A 19,503-nucleotide genomic window follows, 5' to 3' on the forward strand; every position below is an offset into this window, starting at 1 on the left:
GCCCCCTTCTGGGGATGGAGCCCACAAACCTGGGCATGTATTTGCCTTTGACTGGAATCAAACCCTGGACCTTTCAGCTCCCAGGCAGATGCTCTGCCCAATGAGCCAAACCAGCTAGAGCTGAATAAGAGCATTCCCACACTTTACCTATGGAATGCTTACTTCAATAGCAGTAACACTCTGGTATGACAAAGGAATTAGTTGCTCTGCAACTTTTTGCAAGGGCATCCGTTCATTCATTCATTCATTCACCCAAATATCTATTTAAAAACACACACACACAAACATTTTCATTAATTTCGAAGAGGAAGGGAGAGGGGGAGAGAGATAGAAACACCAATGATGAAAGAATCATTGATTGGCTGCGTCCAGTACCCCTCCCATTTGATGGAGCCTGCAACCCAGGCATGTGCCCTTACCCGGAATGGAACCGGGCATCCTTCAGTTCGCAGGCTGACGCTCTATCCACTGAGCCAAACTAGCTAGGGCCACTGAAAAATCTATTAAGTGAACAGAGACATCCTGGCTAAATAAATGGGGGTACCCGGGCGCAGACCCGGTGCAGGCGACCTAAACACCCATCCTTGCAAAACCGCGAGCTAAGCCACGAACTAGAAGATGTCATCAGCGTGGCCCGCCGGGCTGACCCCGAAAGCAAGAGTAAACGGAAGCTGCCTTTTGCCAATGTCTCTCCCCAGAAGCATATTGTTTGCGGGAAGCAAGCATTTCGCTCGTGGGCCGGGCTCGAACCCGCAGACGGGGGAGGGTGAGGACGCGTGTGGCGCGCAGCCCGAGCGCGGGGCCGGAACGGAACTGTCCCCGGAACCCGAGTGCGCGCTCCGCGTTTCCGGGGGGAAGCGGACCCAGGAGGAACCAGCGCGCGGCGGCGCCTGCGGTCGGGGCGGAAGCGATGGCCGTGGGGCTCTGCGGGTCGCGGCTCTGGCGGGCCGTCCCCGGGGGCGGCGCGGGCTGGCGTGAGTTCCAGCGGCCGTGCGGGCGGGCAGCGGGGCTTAGAGGATGGGGCCGCCCAGGTTGGGCCGGAGGCGGGCCCCGTGAGGTCCTGCAGGTTCGAGGCGGAGGCGGCTCTAAAGTCCCGGCTGCGGCGACCGGGGCCCCCTCCGGGCCTGAGGGTGCAGATCCCGGGGGCGCGGAGGACGGGGGCGGGTGGCCTTGGAGCTTGGGGAGCCTCTGCAAAGGAGCCCACGTCCCGGTGCACCATGTCCTCGTTCCCCTTTGCATCTTGTGACCAGGTCGTCCCGCTTTTGGCGGGACAGTCTCGATTTTCAACAATTTTGCCCGCGACCCGTGGCGTCTTAATTTTAAGTCCCGATTTTTGGAAAGATTGGAAAGATTCGAGTCCTGCTCTTTGGAGTTTCGAAAATAAGCTCAGCGTTTCCCGCCCAGATTTGGGGACTTTTGTCCCCAAGGCCTTATCACAGCGACAGTTTGGCTCACCTTCCCAGCGACGGCTCTAGTTTGGCCCCTTTCCCGGTCCCTGTTGGCCCCTCGTAGTAAGTCACCGACGGGAACCGGACGGAGGACATCGGCGGGGTCTGCAGGTCCGGCGGAGGCCAAAGCGCCAAGCGGGAGTCCTGGCGAGGGTCAGGGCCGGGGAGGGGGCGTCCTCGTGATTTAATTTGGTTTCATTGGGTCGCTGCACGCATTTGGGCCAGCGGCGTCCACCGGTCTGTTGTGTCCCGTTCATGTTCACTTCCTTGTTGTAGGGCAGTGTTTCCCAAACTTCTCTCATGATGAGAATCACCTGGTGAAGTTGTTAAACTACAGATTCCTGAATCCCAACTAAGAAGTGCTAAACCAGAATTTTTGGGAACATATAGGTAAAATTGTACAATTTTATTTAAAAATTTTATTTATTGTACAATTTTACGTATATGTTCTCAAAAATTCTGGTTTAGCACTTCTTAGTTGGGATTCAGGAATCTGTAGTTTAACAACTCCACCAGGTGATTCTCATCATGAGAGAAGTTTGGGAAACACTGTTGTAGGGAAATGGGGAGGTGGGAGCACCGCAGGGTCATCCCTTCCTTCCTCCCGCGTCTTGATGTACCGTTATCTCTGCGCAGGATGGATAGCAACCTCCGCAGCTTCTCAGCTGTCCCCGACCGAACTGATCGAAATGCAGAACGACGTCTTCAATAGAGAGAAAGACAGGCAGGCATCGCTCACTCCGCGGGTGGAGAAGATCGAGGTTAAACTCGTTGGGAAAACGGACGCTGGCACCACGTTTGTGATGAATAAGAACGTCTCCACGCCGTACAGTTGTGCCATGCGTAAGTAATGTATTTACAGCGGTGCCGAGGAGAGGAGGCTGCGGCTGCTCTCTGAAGGTCCCCGGGGGGTCTCCTCCCTCTGGCACCTTGTTGTCCGCTCCCTGGGGCTCCAGCTCCTGGGGGTGCCGTGGGGCTCCAAAGATTGGTCCCGTCATGCTCAGCTGGTGCTAGTGTTTGCATGAATCTGGCTAAGTCTAGGGTAGAAGAGTGCCGACCTGAAAACATTGTTACCATTAGCTTGCCCCTTTAAATTTTATTTAGGTATTTAAATTTTATTGGTTTCAGAGAGGGAGGGAGAAGGGTGGGTGGGACAGAGATAGGAACATCAGTGATGAGAGAGATTCATTGATCGGCTCGCCTCCTGCACGCCCCACATTGGGGATCAAGCCTGACACCGGGGAGAATTGAACCATGCATGACCTGTTGATTCATAGGTTGATGCTCAACCACGGAGCCACACTGATCAGGCTGGCTTGTCCCTTTTATTTTTATTTATGTATTTACATTTTATTGATTTTCGAGAGGAAGGGAGAAGGGTGAGTGGGACAGAGATAGGAACATCAATGATGAGAGAGATTCATTCATCGGCTGCCTCCTGCACGCCCCACACTGGGGATCAAGCCCAACCCCGGGGCATCTGCCCTGACTGAGAATTGAACCATGACCTCCTGGTTCACAGGTGGACGCTCAACCACCGAACCACACTGGTTGGGCTAGCTTGTCCCCTTTAGGCGGTGCTCAGTCACCATGAGGGTCTCGGTAAAGCATTTGGGGTGAAGGGACTGCCCTGGCTGCAGTGACCAGCTAGTTTGGCTCCTTTTCCTTCCTAGTCCTCAGAGGCTAACGTAAATGACCTCCGTACCACTTGCCTCTTTGTGTGCTGTGTTTTTGTTTCCATTTGCATGAATGTGGTAAATGTGAGCGTGCAAATGCGCTTGTGGTGGATGTGATTGGGGTAAGCATGTTTGTTGTGTGTGATGTGGTGTGGCAGCGAAGGGAATGGGACTGCTACGTTTTTATTTTTTATCAGAATGCTTGTGTAGTAGATTTGGTAGAACTGATAGTATTTAAATGTAAGCCCCACCCCAAATAGTTATACACCCATGTGCTCACTTAAGTAGATGAGTAGCTGCATTGTTCAAACTTTTGGAAAAATTCGGTAATGACTCCATTTCAGTGACTTTAGTTATCAGCTTAAGTTGGCCCATAAAGTGTACACTCTCAATGTTTGTTTACTCTGACATTTGAATTAGTATTTATGATAATGGTTTACTTTAAAAAAATATTTTATTGATTTTTTTTTTTTTTGAGAGAGGAAAGGAGAGGGATAGAGAGCTAGAAACATCGATGAGAATCATCCATCAGCTGCCTCTTGCACACCTCCCAATGGGGATGTGCCCGCAACCTAGGTACATGCCCTTGACCGAAATTGAACCTGGGACCCTTCAGCCTGCAGGCTGACGCTCTATCCACTGAACCAAACTGGTTTCGGCTTGTTTACTTATTTTTTTTTGAGCATTTATTGACCCTCTGCTATGTGATAGGTATCTGGATTACAGAGGAGGATATGAGAAGCTCAGGCCCTTACGGATCTTTATTCACATCGAGTAGAGATGAATGAAGTTCTGAACCACGCTCAGCATGACCCCTGCCCTGAGACTTGCTTGTTATTCATACCTTCTGTCGGTCAGTGAAGTTAGGCTGAGTACCTTGTACATTTCAGGCCTGGTGCGAGGCTCTGGACATGCTGATGGGTGAGCAAGAATAGACACGATCCCTGCCTTTATGGCATTGATGCAGTGGGTGATACGGTAACTTAGACCCTATAGTGTGACCACTGCTTTGAGTAGCTGTGTACTTGAAAACCATCTAATTAGGGAAGTAAGAGAGAGTTTGGAAGCAAGACCCCAAACACACCTAGAACAGATTTACTGTGAAAGTATAGTTATACATTCTTCCTTTAAGTTGTGTGTGCATATATACGAATGTGTCCAGGCTGCTGCTCTCTGAATATTTCAGTGTAGCTCTTAGAAAATTGTTTTATTAATTATTGACAAGTTAATTTCAAACTTGACTCAGCCTTTATGAGTTTTGTACATGGTTTGGATAATTTTGTTAATAAGCAACAATATATTGGGTGGGTTGAGTAGTACTTTTTTTATTGGTTACAGGTGTAATATATAATATTTTTATGTTCCCTCCTCCCCACAAAAAAAAAGACAACTTGCAGAATCTTGCCTTTTATTGTTTTATTTCATAATGTAGCACTTAAACATATAGTTTCTCACTTTGAATTTTGTTAGATTTTAACCTTCAATCTATTAAATTTCTAGATTTAAGTGAGTGGTACTGCAAGAAGTCCATTCTGGCTCTGGTAGACGGACAGCCGTGGGACATGTATAAGCCTTTGACCAAGCCCTGCGAAATTCAGTTTCTTACTTTCAAAGATCGTGATCCAGAAGAAGTTAATAAGGTATTTCTGTTTCCATATTCTCTTTCCCCCGCCCTTACACCTAGTGTTTTCTTTCTCCTTTTTAGGAAAATCTATTTTCTGTGGAACATGAAATGTGCAAATATAGCCAAGGTCTTGTCCTGTACTACACTGTGTTTTACTTGTTAGATTAGGCATTTTCATAGTTTAGATAATACCATTTCTCTGTATTTTTATTTGAGGAAGTGATAGGGCATGCCTTTTACATCTATGTCTTTGTTCAGTTGACACTTATTGATCACCCTCTATATAGTGAGTGATTTCATTCCCATGCTACTGTTGGAATACAATCTTTGAACATCTCTGAATTATTTAAAAAACTTTTTAACTCTCTGCTTCCACCCCCCCCCCCCTTTTTTTTTTTAATACTAAAGCATTCTTAATAGTCCTGTAAGAATTTTATTAAGTGACATGACTAGGTTCATGTCACTTACCCCTAAAGAACTTGCCTACATAACTGTTCACATGACTTTCCAGGAACTGACCTGTGTGATCTGACCTCAGCTTACCTTCGAGCCTCACCTCCCAATGCGTCTTTCCACTTCCTCTTTGCTCCAGCTACACTAGAGGACTTGGTCATAATTTATCCTTTGCTATCCTACTTGCCTATGTTGAAGTTCTCCTTTCAACTCTGAGTATTTTCTTTCCTCCCTTTTAAAATCCTATTAATCTTTTAAAATGCCACCTGCGTTGTAGAACCTCCTTAGTTACTTCTTGGTGGAATTAATCTCTTTCTTCTAGAACCTCACAACACGTGGCTAATGTCTCTAGGTAAAATATTTTAACTTAAATTCTAGGTACAATATTATATTACAATATTATATTTAATTTGGCCTTGTTAAGTCAGGGATCATGTCCCTATGGGACTCTGTCCTTAACTGGCAAAGCAGGTATTTAATTAATAAAGTACATAAATAAGAAAGTGACAGACAATAGTAATTGCCAACATTGAATATGTATTATGTATCAGGTACTGTCTTAGATGATTTATGGGTATTAACTCATTTAATCCTCATAAAAATTCTGTAAAATAGGTGCTATTATCTCTATTTTCCTGACAAATCAGCTGAGAGGTTCACTAGCTTGACCAAGATTGCCAGATTAGGAAGCCGTGGAGCCTGGATTTGAACTTAGGCATTCTGTCTCTGGAGTTCAGCAGACATTACAAACATTTGTGTAGCACGGATGAAGAAGTACATTTTGCTACTTGCCTTCAAGGCCCATGTTTATACTTAATTTTAGTGTATGCAATGTGGTTCTGTAGAATACATTCTGGAGCAATCTGCCGCACAGCCAGGTGAGCTCACTCCTGTCCTCGGGTGTGGAAAAGGGCTGATAAAAGTCAGTGCTCAGCCATAGTAGTGCTTTTATGGGGCATAAGGTGGGCAGGTGTGCAGGACTCAAGCTTCTCTACGACTCCAACAAGGTCATTGCTTTGTACTGTATGAGGATGTCTGTGGATCAAAGAGTGTTAGGAAAATGAGGTTGCTTTGCTGTAAATATGTTTAATGTGAGTGACGTACATGATGTTAGGTATAGGATAGGAATCATAAATAATACTAGAAAGTTGAGTTTTCCCTCCATATTTACAAATGTTATAGACAGGTATATATAAATATATTTATTTTGCTTTAGCATATGTTTATTAACAAGTTAACTTGATCCTGGGTGAAAAGTAAAGTTATTACCAGATAATAAAACTATCAGTTGATAAACATAGTGTCTGGTATCTTGCACAGAAACATTGCGAACAACACGAAGTTGGTGTTTCTTTCTTTTGTGGTTTTAGCTCGGCATAGATAATGTTATGGACTGATGGTCCTTATTGCTATGTGCTGAGGATGGACAGATACTTGAGAAATGTTTCCTAAGTCGAAAGTCAACCTAAATGTTAATGTTGACTAGATCTCAGTGAATCTTTGTACATTTATTTCTCTAGGCTTATTGGCGGTCTTGTGCCATGATGATGGGCTGTGTGATAGAGAGGGCATTCAAAGACGAATACTTGGTCAATTTGGTCAGAGCTCCAGAAGTGCCTGGTAATGTACACATATAAATATGCTTTTTTTAATCATTGAGTATTTTGGTACCTATCTTTGCTGTTGTACAGAGTTCATTTACTAGGTATACTGGTTAATAATGACAGATTTTGTAATCAAAGAAAACACGATAATTTCAAGAGGAGCATCAAAACTGCTTTATTCAAAGTAATGTCCATCATTAGCTATACATTTCCCCCATCTTTCAGGTAATTTGTGGATACCGTCCCAATAGAACTTTTCTTGTTCTAAGGCAGACCATTCAGAGGCCCAATTTTCCATTTTTTTTGTACATTTTGAAGTGCTGCTCAGAAAGTACGTGTTCCATCCATTGAAACAATTGGTAATATGAAGGAGCAAGGTCTGCGATAAGTTAATACTTCCCAGGCAAAATCTTTTAACGTCTCTTTAATTGGTTTTGAAGTGTGTGATGGTGCATTATCATGGAAGCAAAATTACTTTGCCATGTCTTCTGCCAGTTCTGGTCGTTTCATGATCAAAGAGTGTTTCAGATTGATTATTTGTTGTCGGTAGCGATCAGTATTAACCGTTTTACCTGGTTTTAGAAGCTCATAATACACCACACCTTCCTGATCCCACCAAATGCAGAGCATTGTCTTCTTTCCAAAGCAATTTGGCCTTGCAATTGATGTTAATGGTTGACCTGGATCAACGCATGATTCTGTGCATTTTGGATTCTCAAAATAAATCCACTTTTCATCGCCAGTTATAATTTGATGAAAAAAAGACTTTCTTTTGTGCCATTGAAGCAACATTTTACTGATGACTTTTCTGTTTTCCATTTGTCTTTTCTTCAGTTGATGTGGTACCCATTTGTCTTCCTTTAAAATCTTTCCCATTGCATGTAAATGATGGGAACTTGTTTGCTGAGCAGCAATTAATCTTTGTTCAAGTTGTTTTTGAGTTTGACACGCATCTTCATCCAATAATGCTTGTAATTGTTGATATTCAAACTTTTTCGATTGACCTGGACGTTCTTTGTCTTTCACATTGAAATCATCACTTTTAAAGCGTTTAAACCAGTGTTCACAAGTATCTAGAGATGGAGCATGTTCACCATAGGCTTTCCAAAGCATACAGTAACTTTTTCTTTAAAATAAAAGTAATGAATTAAAACTTCCCGCAAATGCTCTTTTTGGCATGAAATTTTTAAGTGTAAAAATGTCTATGATGTTAATACTTTCAGCGAATTTGACAGATGAAGTTTTTAAGCTTGCTGTCAATACAAAAAAATAGCATACATATCAAATCACATATATATCAACATATGTGTAACTCCATCTATTGAAAAAAAACCTACATTATTAAATGGTACATCTAGTATAATTTTTCTCTAGTATAAATTACCATCATACCGACATTCCATTTGTCGATAATTAATGTAATAGAATTAGAGGAGAATATTTCTCTTGAATGTGAATTTTATGTAATTTAGTTGTCTCTGTGTTTATTTCTTACCACCTGAAGCATTTATTTCCAAGTCGAACGTATGGAGGATGATGAACTGGGAGTATAAATAGACTTCTGGAGAAAGCTACAGTACAAGTTAGGTTGTACTATGTCACCAGAAATGGCCCTGACTTTGGAGAGGGCCATCATTTTGAGAAGATGAAATAGTTTATATTTTTTGTAAATTTGATAAAACTAGGATTTTGCAATAGTATGTATACTATTGCAATAGATCACATTTTTAAAACGTAGAAGTGTTTACAAACAAAAATAGTTGAAAATCTCAATAAATGATTTTAAGTACAAAACTAGTTAATTTTCTGGGTGGGGGAAAGTCAGTAGAACTCTGGCAAGTACCTGGGATACTGGTAATATTTTTATAATTTGTAGAGTTGGGAGAGATTGCTAACCCTTCATTTTATGGTTAAAATATTCAGTTGTTGCAAATTGGTAACTTTATACCCTAACAGATCTGACTTTGCTTTTGTTTTGGTTGGATTCACAGTAATTGCTGGAGCTTTCTGCTATGATGTAGTTTTGGATAAGAGGCTTGATGAGTGGATGCCAACAAAAGTAAGTATACCCTTTGGAGCATTAATTTTAGAGTCTGTGCTTTTCTTTGGTAGAATGATTCCTGTTAGTATTGTTGAATGCTACTGGAAATTAGAGGTATTTATAAGAATGAATCTATCTATCTTATCTATCGTTATTACTATTTCAGTGTATTTAAGATAGAGACATATGAACGAAGGCACTCACAACAGCATGGTCAGTTGTATGGAAGCTTTATGTTCTGCTTGACCTTTGCTTATAATGCTGTCTTTCTTGTACTGTTTTTTAAAATATTGGTTTTCAAGATGACCAGAATATAAAATATAGAAGATTAACTCTCTTGGTTAATGTGGTGGTTGGGAGCCTACAGCTTTAAACTTGGATGCCCACAGTATAGTTTGGTATATTTTACACAGGGCTAATGGTAGCATTACATTTGCTAGTGAAACTTTCTGAATCACATAAACAATTTTTCCATATGCACTTAAAAAGCTTAATTTTACCCATAATGTAAACAGACTTTTATATCTTACTATTTACTAGCATTCCTACTTGTTATATCATTGTAGTAAATATGAGGTTATTTCATTTGAATGAAATTGTTATTAAAATTTCTTATAGGATTGTCTTTAAAAATTATTAATGTGGGCTGATATCTTAATTAAAAATACATTGCAAGTTTTATAGTTTGTGGGGTTGGGAGAAATTGCTAGCCCTATATTTCATGATCCAAATACTTAATTATTGCAAATTAATAACTTCCTTTCCTGACAGATTTAGTTTGCTTTTGTTTTAGTTGGATTTACAGTGTTAAACATATAATTTAGTTAACTTGCTTTATGTTGAAATACTTTTAAGGAAATTGTTACAAATGTTAATACTTTTCATTTTTAAGGAGAACCTACGTTCTTTCACAAAAGATGCTATTACTTTAATTTATAAAGACCTCCCATTTGAAACATTGGAAGTTGATGCAAAAGTAGCATTAGAAATATTTCAACACAACAGGTACGTGTTGGCTTTCTTTAAAGCGAAATTAAACCTCCCAAAGTTATATGTAATATAGAAAATTCAGTTCTTAAGAATTTTTATATTCTTGCCTTGGCCGGTGTGGTTCAACAATTAGAGCATTGGCCTGTGCACTGAAGGGTCAGTGGTTAGATTCCCAGTCAAGTCCCAGCTCTGGTTGGTGTGAAAATGGAAAGCAACCAAATGATATGTCTCTCTCACATTGATATTTCTCTCTTTTACTCCCTCTCCCTCATCCTTTTCTTCTCCCTCTCCCTCTCCCTCTTCCTCTCCCTCTTCCTCTTCCTTCCTCCCTTTCACTCTCCCTGGAAATAAATGAAAAAATATCCTCGGGTGAGGATTGAAAATAAAAATTGTTTTTATAGTCTTAAAAGCTGAATATAAAAATTCAGGAAAAAAAGTCTAAATGAAAGCAAATTTTGTTGGAAAAAAAATAAAAAAAATTGAGCTTTTATTAGTCATAAAAGCCTCCCTAATTGATACGCTGGCTTGGCATTTTTCAAAGTGATTTGCGACAGGAGTATTCTCCCATTAGACTTTAGTTAATATACTGAGAAACATACTGAATTCAGAGGATGGTGACATAAAAAAATTTACTGTAAACCTTCCCAAAGTGGATATAGAAAACAATAATTTTCAAATGTATTAACCTGTGGAACTCTTTATTTTTTTTTCTAACATATTCTGGAACCAGTGTATTTAGAAACCAGTATTTATACACTATTTTAACTGAATGAGAGTAAAAATATTGAGGTAGTACTATAGAACCAAACCACCATTGATTCTATAAGAAATTCCTTGGATTACCAGAATATATCAGATCACCATGCCAAAATTCTAGGGTCATGCTACCCAATAGAAATAAAATCTGAGCTGCCCTAGTTGGTTTGGCTCAGTGGATAGAGCATCAGCCTGGGACTGAAGGGGCCCAGTTTCTATTCCAATCAAGGGCACAGGCCTGGGTTGTGGTCTCGATCCCCAGTTGGGGGTATGCAGGAGGCAGCCAGTCAATGATTCTCTCTCATCATCGATGTTTCTTTTTAAATGTTTATTATTATTTATTTATTTTTTAAAATATATTTTATTGATCTTTTACAGAGAGGAAGAGAGAGGGATAGAGAGTTAGAAACATCGATGAGAGAGAATCATCGATCAGCTGCCTCTTGCACACCCCCTACTGGGAATGTGCCCGCAACCAAGGTACATGCCCTTGACCGGAATCGTACCCGGGACCCTTCAGTCCGCAGGCCGACGCTCTATCCACGGAGCCAAACCAGTTTTGGCATCATTGATGTTTCTATATCTCTTTCCCTCTTCCTCTCTGAAATCAATATTTATATATAAAAATGTGAACTATCTTTAAATTTTCTATAAGATACATTAAAAAAAAGTTTAAAAAAGGTGAAGTTGCTGAAACTGGTTTGGCTCAGTGGATAGAGTGTCGGCTTGGTTGCGGGCACATCCCTAGTAGGGGGTGTGCAAGAGACAGCTGATTGATGTTTCTCTCTCATCGGTGTTTTTAACTCTCTGTCCCTCTCTCTTTCTCTCTCTAAAAAATCAATAAAAAAAAGGTGAAGTTAATCATAAATTTTATTTAAACTATATTTAAAATGCTATTTCCACATTAAAAATGGCAATGGTATTTTATATTCTCCTTCTCATCCTAAGTCTCCAGAATCTGGTATGTATTTTACACTGAGGCACATTTCAGTTGGGACTGATTACATGTTAGTGTTCCATAGCTACCTTAGTGGACGGCACTGTAGGCTTTCATGCCATGTGCACTAGGGTTTGCCTTTCCTGTAAGCTGCCAGAGTCCAGCAGAGGCGTGCAGGACTTTGGTAACTTAACTGGCTGTGTGAGGGAGGGAGGGAGGAGATGGTTTGGGGGCAAGTTTGAGAGATCGGAAGAGTTTTGACTGGTTCATGTGTTAGTGATCAGGCTTTGGCTCTCAGAGGACAGAAGCATCTCTTCGAAGTGGGTGGGGAGGGATACGTATGCAAGGGAATTGGCTCCCTCAGTAATGCTTGGGACTCCGGCAGAAGGAGAGTGGCAGTAAGTGGACTGTAAACCATTCTAAATGTAAACCGTTATTTCAAAAACTGGCTGAGGAGGATGAGAAAGGGTTTCTTTAAACTCATTTTTGTATTTTTAAAAAAATATATTTTTATTGATTTTAGAGAGGAAGTGGGAGGAAGAGAGAGAGAAACATAAATGATGAGAGAGAATCATTGATCACTGGGGATTGAGGCTGCAGTCCGGGCATGTGCCCTGACCAAGAATCAAACCCTTGATCTTGTTCAACCACTGAGCCACGCTGGCTGGGCTCCTTTTTGTATTTTACTAATTAAATTTTTTCTTGCTGCTTCTCAGGTATAAAGTAGATCTCATAGAAGAGAAAGCATCTCAGAATCCTGACAGAATAGTCAGGCTGCACAGGTAAGTAAAAATAGAAAAAGTGGCTGTTATGCTAATTTTATAGTAAGGTTTAGCTTTATTGCTACCTGAATGTAGTTTACAGCTAAAAAAGATGAACTTGTGTCCTGCTTGGTTACTCTCATTACCTTATTTTATTGCTTTGTTTGTTGTTTAGATAGAGTAATAATTGGGAGTCTTAAATTATTTTCAGAAATAGTTGTGGTTTCTGTCCCTCATTTTATTGTTATTTTTATTTCTGCATCTCAAGATTTGAAAACCATTGTTAAAAATGTAATTTTTAAGAGATAATTTTGAAGTTGAGCAAAATATGCATAATTATGAATTGCACATGATAATCTGAGTAGTTACACTTGTAACATATATAAGTAAGTTAAACCGGAATGTGCTTTCCGACTCGGGGGTGAGAGCGCTAAGACAGTGCATCATGTGAACTCATTCCATAGTCAGCGACTGCTAACTCAACCTCACATTTTCTTGATTTGGGCTTAACTTTTTCCTCTAGGAAACTCCTCTTTGTTTCTGTCCTAAATACTGAATTCTAAACCCTGCTGCAGTGAGTTGTAAACTTGTAAGCTGTTCGTTTCAAACATTGGATCCACTTGATAGCATGATGTGCTTAGTGATCTTAAAAATCTCTAGTTATATCAATCTAGAAAGAAGTTATATGTAATCTAGAAGAAGTTTTATCTAATCTAGAAGAAGGTTCACTTAACTTTTTCACTTGAGATTTTTATGTCATGGCCATTGAAACTGAAATGAAATATGTAGAATGCTCTTGGTTAGGGACGTAAAGAGAATGGATAGATCCCCCCTCCCCAATGTATTGTAAATCATTTGATTTTGAGGTTTTATTTGTTTATTTTTAAAATCAAATCAGATTTGGTGACTTCATTGATGTGACTGAAGGCCCTCTTATTCCAAGAACAAGTATTTGTTCCCAGTTTGAAGTGTCAGCGGTTCATAATCTGCAGGCCACCGAGTCAAGTCTTACACGAAGATTTCAAGGTCTCTCTTTGCCTGTTCACTTAAGAGTAAGTAAAGGGAAAGTTTCAGGTCATCCAATTTGGGTATGGTTGTAATTTTGGTCTTGATTTTTTTTTTTAATTATCTAAAGTTTTACATATGTCTCCTTTTTCCACTTTGATCCTCCTCCCCATCTCCCCCCCCCCCCCCCCCCCCCTTAGCCATTGCCACCCTGGGCAAGCCCCCACCACCCCAGTGTTTGTCCATTGGATATGCTAATATGCATGCATACAAGTCCTTTGGTCGTTCTCTAACCCCACATCCCTCCCCTACCATTTGTCTCTGGATCTATTCTTGATCATTAAATTATGTTGATCATTATATCCCTCATATGAGTTAGTCTTGATTTTTATACCAATATGAAGGATATAACATTTTAATTTCTATTAAGTTGTATGATGATGAAGGTTTATGAACTTGAGTTTATGATTTAAAAACATAATTAAAAACAGGATATAAACAGATAATAAAAAACAGGATGTAAACATAATTTGAAGGAGAAGCATTAGTTGGAAAAATAAAAAGAGAGAGAGCATTTATAATCTTTCAAATTAGTATAGGAGAGGGTGCACGAGGAATACTGGAGTGCACACTGGTAAGATCTGGAATGCCCTTTGGCCTTATTTTGGCATGCTCTTCCTAATTTTGATAGTCTAGTCATAAGCCAAAGTCTATCATGTTCCATATTGCTCTCACTCACCCTTGCTAATTCTTTTCTTATATATATTTTTTATTAATAAATTTATAACATCATTCACTTAATAGAAATTTATGTTGCTATGAAGAAAGCTTCTAAATTTATTGAATTCTGAGTCCCATCTGGGATTGCCTTGGCAAGGCCAGACCAAATAATTTCTGGGGCCTTAATATGGCCCAATGGCTGTGTGTTCTCCTCCCCTGCTGTAAGGTTTCTGCACCAGCTGTTCATTCTGCCTGAGTTAGGCATGGTTTTCCCTTTAAACATACCAACGCAGGTCTTTTCTCCAGAAGGATTGGCATGTACATGGTTAGTAATTTACCATTTATTATAAGTATTAGCAGCTCCTTCACTATGAAGTGGTCACTGGCCCACCCATGTCCCTCAGTAACCCCTTCAACTGACTTAATAAAATTGATGTGGTCATTATGCACTTTGAGTTTTTATTAATGAATTCTGATTAATCCTCCGCTACATACGATTGTGAAGGATTAAGGAAATTAGCTCTACAGTTTTACTATTGTCTCTTATTTTTACTTGTTCTTGAGGGTGATTTGCTAATCTCTAGATCTGCCATTTCGGTGTGATGATGACATAGTCGGTTCTTAATGAACCTCTCCTTGTGCTTGATTATGGTTTGAAAAACCATAACTGTAGCATGTTGAAACTGGCTACTTAAGGAAAGAACCATAGTCTGTGGGCAAGGTGGCAGATTTTTCTTCCATTATAAGGAATGCTCTCAGTGACGGTAGTGATTAAGAACAGCAGAGGAAGAATGGCATATTCAGGGCTTAAGACTTCTTCTTGAATGCCAAACAAAGCAGCTGTTCTGCATGGTACCTTTTCCCTTACTCTACCAGGCGTCTTCAAACTACGGCCCGCGGGCCACATGCGGCCCGCAGAGGAGTCTGATCCGGCCCGCCAGGTTTTTTGGGCAGTGAGCGCAGCCGAGGTGTTACAGTAGGAATTAGTAGTTCATATAGTCCGGCCCTCCAGCTCTCTGAGGGATCGTGATCTGGCCCCACTTTAAAAAGTTTGAGGACCCTTGCGAGTCTAACCCATGTTTATAACCATTTAGCCTCATTAGTACTGACTAACTCTTTATGTGTTTGTTTTGTTTAGAACCTGTATAAAAACTCAGTCCCCACCCAGCTGGTTTGACTCAGTGGTTAGAGCGTTAGCCTGCAGGCTGAAGGGTCCCGGGTTCAGTTCTGGTCAAGGGCACATGCCTGGGTTGCGGGCTTGATCTCCAGTATGGAGCATGCAGGAGGCAGCTGATCAGTGATTCTTTCTCATCATTGATGTTTCTATCTCTCTCTCCCTTTTCCTTCCTCTCTGGGGGAAAGAGGTGTGTAAGATGCAAATTGACCATCACCCCAACACACAAGGTGGCTGCCCCCATGTGGACACAATATGGCTGCCACAAGATGGCCAGCAGGGGAGGACAGTTGGGAAGGACCAGGCCTGCAAGGGAGGGCAGTTGGGAGCAATCAAGCCTGCAGGGGAGGGCAGTTGGGTGGACCCAGGCCTGCAGGGGAGAGTAGTTGGGGGGACCAGGCCTGCAGGGGAGGGCAATTAGGGGCAAACAGGCTGGTAGGGGAGCAGTTAGGCATCAATCGGGCTGTTAGGGGAGTGGTTAGGGGGTGATCAGGCTGGCAGGCAGAAGTGGTTAGGGACAATCAGGAAGGCAGGCAGGCGAGCAGTTGGGAGCCAGCAGTCCTGGATTGTAAGAGGGATGTCCAACTGCCCGATCCTGGCCTAAATGGGCAGTCAGACATCCCTTGAGGGATCCCAGATTGGAGAGAGTGCAGGATGGGCTTAGGGACTTCCCGTGGACAAATTTCGTGCACTGGGCTTCTAGTGTGTGTGTGTATGTGTGTGTATGTATAAATATATAAACAAAGACTCAGCCCCTTTTATTTTAACTTTACTGATTTATTTTTCATAATAAACCTTTTCTTTTCAAGGCACATTATACGATATGGACTAAGCTATTGGAAAGGTCTCGGAAATTGGTAAGTGTTTTTAACAGCCAGTGAGTACTCTTCTACAAAGACATTCATTGAAATTAAGCAATAACAACAAAAAAAGAAAGAGAAAGGAAGAAAAAAATAAATTAGTTATCTCAGTAGCTAAAGCAGTTTTATGGTTGTTTACCCAGCAGTATTTTGGTAAGAGAAAAATTATAGTTTGTAATCCTCTTTTGAGTTTGTTTATTAATATGGAAATGATACTAGAGAACTTGAAGAGAAATAAGAATATTCGATATAGTAGTAATAGTTCTTAAAGGTTGTATGGTGTTAATTGGGTCTTACAGTAATATTTTTGTATACCTAATGAACATCAAGGATAAAGATTTGTCAGATATATTTTAAAACTGTCTTGACTATTGACATTAAATGTGCAAATGTCCTGAAAAACAAATTTAAATACTTGCGTTTTTGTAGTTTATGCTGTCATTACCATTTAGATTTCATAAGTAGGAATGATGATTTTTCTTGACCATTACTGTCCCTAGTCAACCTTTCATAGGTTAGGCGTTGATATTTTACTTAAATTATCTGATAGATGTCCTGTGTAATCCAGCCGCATCACATGAAGCCTTTCCTGGTTCCCCTAATTTTCCATCAAGCTTGCAAACATACTAATCAGCACACATCAAACTTGTCTTCAAGTTTATTAATTTCTTTCCCGCAGTTCTTCCATCTGGATTTCATTCCCACTCTCTTTTTGTCTATTTTCATTCTACTCTTCAATACCTTCGCCATGAAACATTCTCAGAATACTTGCTTACCAAATATCCATTTGTACAATTTCGGGGATTATATACCTCCTCATGTTGTTTTCTGCTTGTTTTTGCTAGTGCATTTACACTCAGTCTGTTAACCCATTCAGGGCTTGTTATATATTGATATGTATAATCCCAAATTTTGAGCCCAACATTTGGCATACAGGGGCTTACCCAATAATTATTTATTGATTATTTTTATGATGATGTTTATACTTAGTTTTTATTAATAAACTTATAGGTAGAACTTATTGTTAGTCACAATGGTTTTGTGTAAAATTTATGTAATTTTGATGAGAGAATATATTTGAATGGACTGAATAACTTTGTCTTTTTGGTTGGTTACAATGAACATTTTAGATGAAGGAAAGAGAAGGAATGAGTGTAAAGTAAGGGAAACTCAAGAAGGGAAAATAACTGAATACTTTAAAGCAGGGGGAAAAAATGCAGGAAAATAGCAGACATAGGAACCTAGACTGTAGAAACATTAATTCTGGTTCAGGTTTCTTCTACTGTCCATTGTGCTTGTCTAAAAAGAGTAGGTTAGCTGAAACCGGTTTGGCTCAGCGGTAGAGCGTCGGTCTGCGGACTGAAGGGTCCCAGGTTCAATTCCGGTCAAGGGCATGTACATTGGTTGCGGGCACATCCCTGGTGGGGGGTGTGCAAGCGGCAGCTGGTCGATGTTTCTCTCTCATCGACGTTTCTTGCTCTCTAACTCTCTCCCTTCCTCTCTGTAAAAAATCAATAAAATATATTAAAAAAATAAAATAAAATAAATAAAAAGAGTAGGTTATGTGCCGCGCCAGCACGGCCAAAGGTGAACCTGAGGGGGGGCGGTGAAGGACTGAAGAAAAGACAGACCAGAGAATACAGCTGGGGCCCGGTGGCTCTCCCAGGCCTGGCTGAGGACACAAAAGACCCAGCCTGCAAGCCGATGCTTCATTTTATATTCTGATTAAAACAAGGGTAGATTAACAAGTATACACATGTTCTTGTTTCGTCAACACTTGCTGTACCTCCCACAGCCCGTCAGCTACTTAGGAAGGAATTAGGGAGGGCTACAAGGCCAGGCTTAATTATGCCAGGAGAGCTCTGGCCTCCGGGCTGGGACTTGTTTGTGGCCCTGCCACAGGTCAGCCTGATGCTTGACCCTAGAGCCGTTTCCTAAAAGGTTAAACATATGATCATTGATTCAGCTAACATGGACTTACCAAGTGTTTTTATGGCAGAACCTGTGCATACAAAAATGAATAAAATCAATTCACTTTCTCCACGGAAGTTACTTTCATGCAGTAACTAGACATAAGCAGACAGTTCAGGAGTACCTCTGGGGCTCCCACAGAGGAATGGAACCCAGACCAAGCTGGGGGGTTGGTTAAGGAAGGTTCCCAGCAATCAGAGTCTCTTCAGCTGGTTGTAAAGGATGAATGAAAGTGGGCCAGGCAGGTAATTTGCTGGGGGATGCGTTGGGGGTGATATTTGTATAGAGGCATGGAGGTAAGGAGAGCATGGTGAATGTAAGACGAATCTAACTGTACAATCAGTCACATGAAATTTGTTGAAACAGTGTATCAAGGGCTCATCTTCCCCAATTTAGAATTTGCATTCCCCTCCTAAAGGTGACTTAGCTTCTGCATCCCCCTCCTGAAGGTGATTTGGGTCATGAGAATTTTAACAGGTAGTGACCTATTGGCAGCTATTCCTGTTGATTGATTTAAAAGCTCATTCTGGGGGTGGTGTGGAAAGTAGCTGCAACTTCAGTGAGCACTCTTCTTAGGAAGATAGGAGATGATGAGGTTCTCAAGTTCAGGCACGGCAGCGAGAATGGCTGTGAAAGTTACTAAGGTAGAGTTAGGACTGTTGATGGACTATCAGGTAACAGAATTGTGGATTCACCAATGCCCAGTGTGAGCAACTGTGTTGAGCCTTCATTGAAATAGATAATGCAGGAAGTGAGGCAAGTTTTTAGGTGATAAGGAATAGATTAGTCCTATTTAATTGATGTGTCTAAGTGACATAGAGTAATACACAGCAGGTTGTTTCCTTCATTTTAATGTTTTGTTATAAAGATGAGATGCTGTAGAAAATTAACTGTTGTTGTATCAGTTAGCTTACAGTATTATTCGTTTCTTTATGCGCAGTTTGATTTAAGTCGAAGAACCTATTGATGTCATTAAGTGAGGACTTACTGTATGAACATACGGACACCTATTAGTACTAAGCCTGTAATACTCTATGTTCAAAATAGAATTATACCTCCCAATAAAATGACAAACTGGAGAAGCCTAGATATAGCCTCAGGCTATATAGTTATATTTTTAATGGAGTTGTGCTTTACTTGATAATTTATAATGAGAACTTGGCCTTATAAGTTTTCCTCTCTTTCTAGTTAACTTTCAGTTATAATTACTATTGAAGGAGGCAGGCAAAGGTCATTGGAAGAGAAGGACTATGGAGTGATTTTTAAATGGTGGGTGAAGGATAAAACAAAAACTGCTTATTAGAAAAGTAAAGCTATTTCTGTTTTTACAGGTAACTGAAGATCAAACTAAACCTGCAGAGGAAAGTGCTTCTAAACCTGCAGATGAAACTAAACCTGCAGAGGAAAGTGCATCTACCTAGTAGCTTCATAAAATTTAAACATGTATAGTAAGTTAAAATAAAAGTTTTTTATGTAACATATG

The 19,503-nt window shown here is 40.6% G+C and overlaps 1 protein-coding gene across 3 annotated transcripts; it reads left to right on the forward strand.

Annotated features, from left to right (window-relative positions):
• Nucleotides 1–830: 830 nt before the first annotated feature.
• On the forward strand, nucleotides 831–19,497 carry MRPL39 (mitochondrial ribosomal protein L39). 3 transcript variants are annotated; one of them, XM_036445817.2, is made up of 11 exons: nucleotides 832–974; nucleotides 2,085–2,291; nucleotides 4,625–4,764; nucleotides 6,722–6,821; nucleotides 8,797–8,864; nucleotides 9,739–9,851; nucleotides 12,246–12,311; nucleotides 13,189–13,342; nucleotides 15,999–16,046; nucleotides 19,352–19,387; nucleotides 19,424–19,497. In XM_036445817.2, the coding sequence occupies exons 1-11, from the start codon at nucleotides 911–913 to the stop codon at nucleotides 19,439–19,441; spliced, it is 1,014 nt and encodes a 337-aa protein (XP_036301710.1). In that variant the 5' UTR covers nucleotides 832–910; the 3' UTR covers nucleotides 19,442–19,497. The 3 variants fall into 3 exon arrangements, with proteins under 3 accessions (XP_045441303.1, XP_036301710.1, XP_036301711.1); XM_045585347.1 differs by having other exon boundaries at nucleotides 831–974; nucleotides 19,352–19,497; XM_036445818.2 differs by lacking the exon at nucleotides 19,352–19,387 and having other exon boundaries at nucleotides 15,999–16,050; nucleotides 19,398–19,497.
• Nucleotides 19,498–19,503: the final 6 nt, after the last annotated feature.

This window comes from Pipistrellus kuhlii, unplaced genomic scaffold (assembly GCF_014108245.1).
Source record: "Pipistrellus kuhlii isolate mPipKuh1 unplaced genomic scaffold, mPipKuh1.p scaffold_m20_p_2, whole genome shotgun sequence".
Lineage (NCBI taxonomy): Eukaryota > Metazoa > Chordata > Mammalia > Chiroptera > Vespertilionidae > Pipistrellus > Pipistrellus kuhlii.